The 4,576-nt window shown below is 39.4% G+C and overlaps 1 protein-coding gene across 1 annotated transcript in view; it reads right to left on the bottom strand.

The window, feature by feature from the left end:
• Window positions 1–416: 416 nt before the first annotated feature.
• The window catches only part of TRIML1 (tripartite motif family-like 1), an 11,160-nt gene continuing 7,000 nt past the window's right edge, over window positions 417–4,576 (bottom strand). Inside the window, exons 4-6 of the mRNA XM_006882265.1 lie at window positions 2,856–2,878; window positions 2,564–2,661; window positions 417–967 (exon numbers count right to left, since the gene is read on the bottom strand). Coding sequence (XP_006882327.1) covers window positions 417–967; window positions 2,564–2,661; window positions 2,856–2,878 — 672 coding nt within the window. The remainder of the gene's footprint in view (window positions 968–2,563; window positions 2,662–2,855; window positions 2,879–4,576) is intronic.

The following is a 4,576-nucleotide window of genomic DNA, read 5'->3' as shown; positions in this document are numbered from 1 at the left end:
GATTGTCAGACATACAGAACTCTGCACACATAATAAAGGAACATTTCCATTGTACAGTTTGTTTTTAGAATGAAATAAATTAATACATTTGAAAAAATGACATATATTTATAAAATTGGGGTAAGGCAGTGGGGTTCAGATTAAGAGGGGATAGATCTCTCTCTTTCTTTTTAGTGACTAGCACATAGATTGGGTATTAAAGGTAATAACTCTGATTAGAAACACAGGATGTGATCAGCCTTCTCCTCATTGGTTTTGACTATCTAATTTGCCTGTTCACTGTGGGCTCCAGCTAAGAGGAACTCTTTAAGGGGGCTTTTTTTGGCTTGTCTGATGTTGATACTGTCAACACATTAATCATTTCAACTGATTGTCATCTGTTGGTCTTAGAACTGAGAAGGCTCAGGGCACCTCCTTTAGATGTGGCTTTTCAGAGCACAGATGGTAAGAGGGTCCGTGTTTGTGCCCTCGTTTGGAAGGCAAGGGGAGAAGATAGGCCGGAGAGCTCCTTGGAATATGGCTGGAGGAAAACTATAGATGAGAGACTCATCCACTACATTATAGAATGCTATATGTCCACACTCATAGTCTAAGAAAACACCAACCTTCTTCACTGGCTCTCTGACATGTTGACCTTTTAAAGGTGAGGAGACCCATAGACTATAATCATCTCCGATCTTTAAACCGATGAGTGAGTAGAGATCCCCAGGGGGCTTTGGAAGGTTCCCCTTCCGGCTCACTGAGTCCTTGCAGATGCCCACTTCCCACTCAGTCTTGTTTCCTACTTCCACTTCCCAGTAGTGCCTCCCACAGGTGAAGATCTGAACGCCCAGGACAGTTGCAGACTGGTCAAATCTTTCTGGATTGTCGGGTAACTGCTGTCTCATGCCTCCATGTTTAACACTTTTCAGATCACTAGACAGGACAAGATAGGCATTGGCTGTGTTAGGATCCAGAGTGATGTCCGCTGCAAGAGGAAAGAAGAATGAGACCTCCTGAGGCATCCTCGAGGGGGTGTAATTTAAATTAAATTTTTAGTATTGGGTCTTATGTTGTATTTACAATGGAATCTCTCTGCCTTTCTTTAAATATTCAAAAGAACAGAGAGAGAACCTCTAAAAGGAAACAGAAGAGAGGATTGTGAAGAATGTTGTTTAACCTGCCCGAGAGGGATCTCTAGAAGTTAAGTTGTTTTGTTTACAAGATAGTTTTAAGCCACTCAACTCTTTATTCACAAGCATATGTTTTTTCATTCGTAAGCCTTCCTTTCATAGTCAAAGTTGATTCTGTTTCTTCAGCTTGGATGGGAGTTATTATTTACTAAACATCTAAAATGATAGTAAGCTTGCCCAGTATTTTTAAAGTTACTACCTACTTGATTAGCAATCCCTAATCAAAATTTTCATCACATTTTCATTAAAGGCAACGTCCTATGAGCTGCTGCCATGCGCAGTGACCATGTGAAGCGCATTCCAAAACTGCATGAGAGTTAAAGAAGAGGGTGCCAACTCTCACTGACTGTCCAAAAGAGTTGGGTGTCCCTTACTATGGAGGAGTCATAGTTGACTCAGCAACATCTATCAACAACAGTCATATAATTTTATAGTTTCATGTGTTGGCCAAAGAAAAAAGATCACTTCTTACCTAAGTGGTTATTTAATGTCTGCCTTTTTAACTTCACTGTAAATTTTACAGAAAGCAATTCATCATTATGAGTAATTCCAGAGCCTAACAGCATAGTACCAGCATAGCCACTCATGGAATACCGGTTGAGTCTGTTAAGCCTTGCTCCAAAGATTAGATGATCAACAAGATAAAGTTGGACACCAATGATGATGTCTCTAGCCCTTAGTATTCTAAAAGGATCTCACTCACTCACTCACTCACTTACTGCTATAAAAATGGAACTGACTCATTCCTCCGGTAAGTTTCCAGACGCTGTAAATCACCTGGGAAAGATTTCATCTCTTTTTCCCAAGCAGTACAAATCCCTAAGAACTATGCCACCAGAACACCCTAGTTTGAAACGTAATTGAAACTTCCTTTCAATTTTCAATTTTTAACTTCTTTTCAATTTCCTGGAATTTAAGAGTTCAAGTCAGTTTCTTTTTTCCTAACAAGAAAGTATATATATATATATATATATATATATATATATATATATATATATCACACACACACACACATACACACAACAACAACAACAACAAACAAACCTACTGCAGTGTTGTATGTGTATGTGTGTCTATGCTTAAAGGGTAAGAATGAGGACAAAACAGAACAGTAAAAGCAGAGAAAGAAAGATTAGGATGCCAGAGATAGAAAACTGAAAGATCAGAACACGAATCAACTCTGCTTTTCTCTGCTAAAGCACAGAGGTGATCTGAGAATCCAGGATTCCAGGGTCCAGTGCTGCTCAGGACACCTTCAGTGAGAACATGACCCCCAGCTGTCCAAAATGTGCTGCTAGAAGTTGTTGCCTAAAGGTTCCTTTTGCATCACTTACATTTGTTAAGCTTAACTCTGAAACCCTCTAGAGGTTTGATAATCCAGGTTGACTTACTGCTGAATTTTCTTAGCATCTCTCTCATTCCTGTGATGCGGCACAGACTCAGTTCCGTGGTGGTGGTCTCTGGACAGTGCTGCAAGAGTGACTTGCTCCTATGACAAGGAGAGACAGTTACTCTCTTTCTTTGGCGCTGACCACACTACCTGCTTCAACTTGACAACCATGTTCTTTTACTAGAAAATGCATAGACAGTTCTGTCCCCAATCTAATAACCTGTTTGTTTAATTAGCACCAAGGACACAAAGCCCTTCAATCATTTCCCACACAATACAAAATAGACACCTACCTTTCCAGGGCTTCTCTCACTCCCTAAGGGCATAAAAGAAAGGGGAAAAAAATTACTATTTGCACAGTTTGAACACTAGCAAAGACTGAATCTATTTTAAGTATAGTCCTCTGTAGAGTTCACAGAATCTACTCCCCATGACCCAAGTATACCTTGACTGCAAGAACAAACAGCCAGGGGAAAAAAGAAAAACAAAAATCCTCATTTCTTCTAGAGTGGTTCCTGGTGAGCACAAGATATGTATATTTGCACTAACTGCTTTGTCCTTTAAATTTTCACATGGCATCACATAACATGCTATTGACAAAGGAACCATATTGTCAGATTCATTGTTCAATGGCTCAGAAGCAGAGATGAACAAAGAGAAATGGCCCAGTGAGATCTGAGACTAACCCTGTAAAAGACTGGAGAAGGCATTAAATTCACTAGAATTACTCTGTTTAACCAGTGCAAGAAACAGACTTGCAGCTGGCGTTGACTCATTTGGCTATGTTTAAGATCCTGAAGAACCACAGAAGCTTAGAGAGGTGTTAGAGCAAAGATGTCAAGAAACATGGATGTGATACTTAAGGTATTTGTGTTTACCATCTTAGTCATCATAGGTCCAACTAAGGATGTCCTAGAATTTAAGTTGCTGCTGCTGCTAGATAGGTTAGACAATTACAACCCATAGTGAGTGACCACATGAACAACAGATCCGAACCCTCTCCTAGCCTGTGTCATCGGCACCATTTCTGACACACTCACATCCATGGCAGCAGTGATTGTGTCATCCCGTCTGGTTGAAAGTCTTCCTCTCTTTAGATGATTTCTAAATCATCAGAGTTAGAAGCAGAGAAACGCTTACAAGAGAGTTTGCACTATTGATCATACACAAAACCTCAGGTTATGAATGGCATTTATCTATACACGTCATAATAATTCTTATCTTTATCAAATCTTTACAAAGATTAAAATTAATGTGCCTCTGGAGTGATATCCACTTCCTAAATAACATGCCTCTAGAAAATCTATGAACTTTGAGAAACAACCATAGTTATAGGAAGGCTTCATTTTGTTCTTAGGGTTGCTATGAGTCGTGCTTGACTAGACAGCAACCAATAACAACACATAGTAACTACTCAAGAATTTCTTTTTCTTGTGCAGGATGAATTATTGAATTTAATGGGATTTGGTGGCAATTGTTTAAGAGGTCTGCCTTTATCCACCATTAATAGCAGCGGATTTAGGGAATGGAGGGGATCTGAGGAGTTTTATTTTAAGATTTCCAACCCATTCAGACTATAGGACATCTCATGCCAACAACTTAATAAATATTTAGTCAAGAGGTAAATAGTCTTATCATTTACATCATACAAGTTTTCTTAAAAAACTGCCATGGGTCCCATCTGGTCTTAAAAACCAGCGATGGGTCCCATCTGGAAGGTCACTAGACATTTTTGATTTGTTTGAGTAACCTCTGAGGTAAGAAGTTGCATTGAATAATATTGCATGAGTTCCTTGTTTTTCAATGCAGCATAGTATTCCATTGTGTGACTATACCACAGCATATATCTGCCTGGTGGCACTTATGGTTTCTTTAGGGTATATTCCCAGTAGAGGAACTGCTGGGTCAAATGGTATTTCTATTTGCAACTTTTTTTTTTAATTGGGGTTTTTTGTTTGTGTACGTCAAATCAGATCTGACAAGTACAGGAGATTCCCCTCTCCCTCCCACCCAC

This window comes from Elephantulus edwardii, unplaced genomic scaffold, assembly GCF_000299155.1.
Source record: "Elephantulus edwardii isolate Elephantulus edwardi_28Jun2011 unplaced genomic scaffold, EleEdw1.0 scaffold00018, whole genome shotgun sequence".
Taxonomy (NCBI): Eukaryota; Metazoa; Chordata; class Mammalia; order Macroscelidea; family Macroscelididae; genus Elephantulus; species Elephantulus edwardii.
The sequence above is the reverse complement of the archived record's forward strand: the minus strand, read 5'-3'. Positions and strand labels throughout refer to the sequence as shown.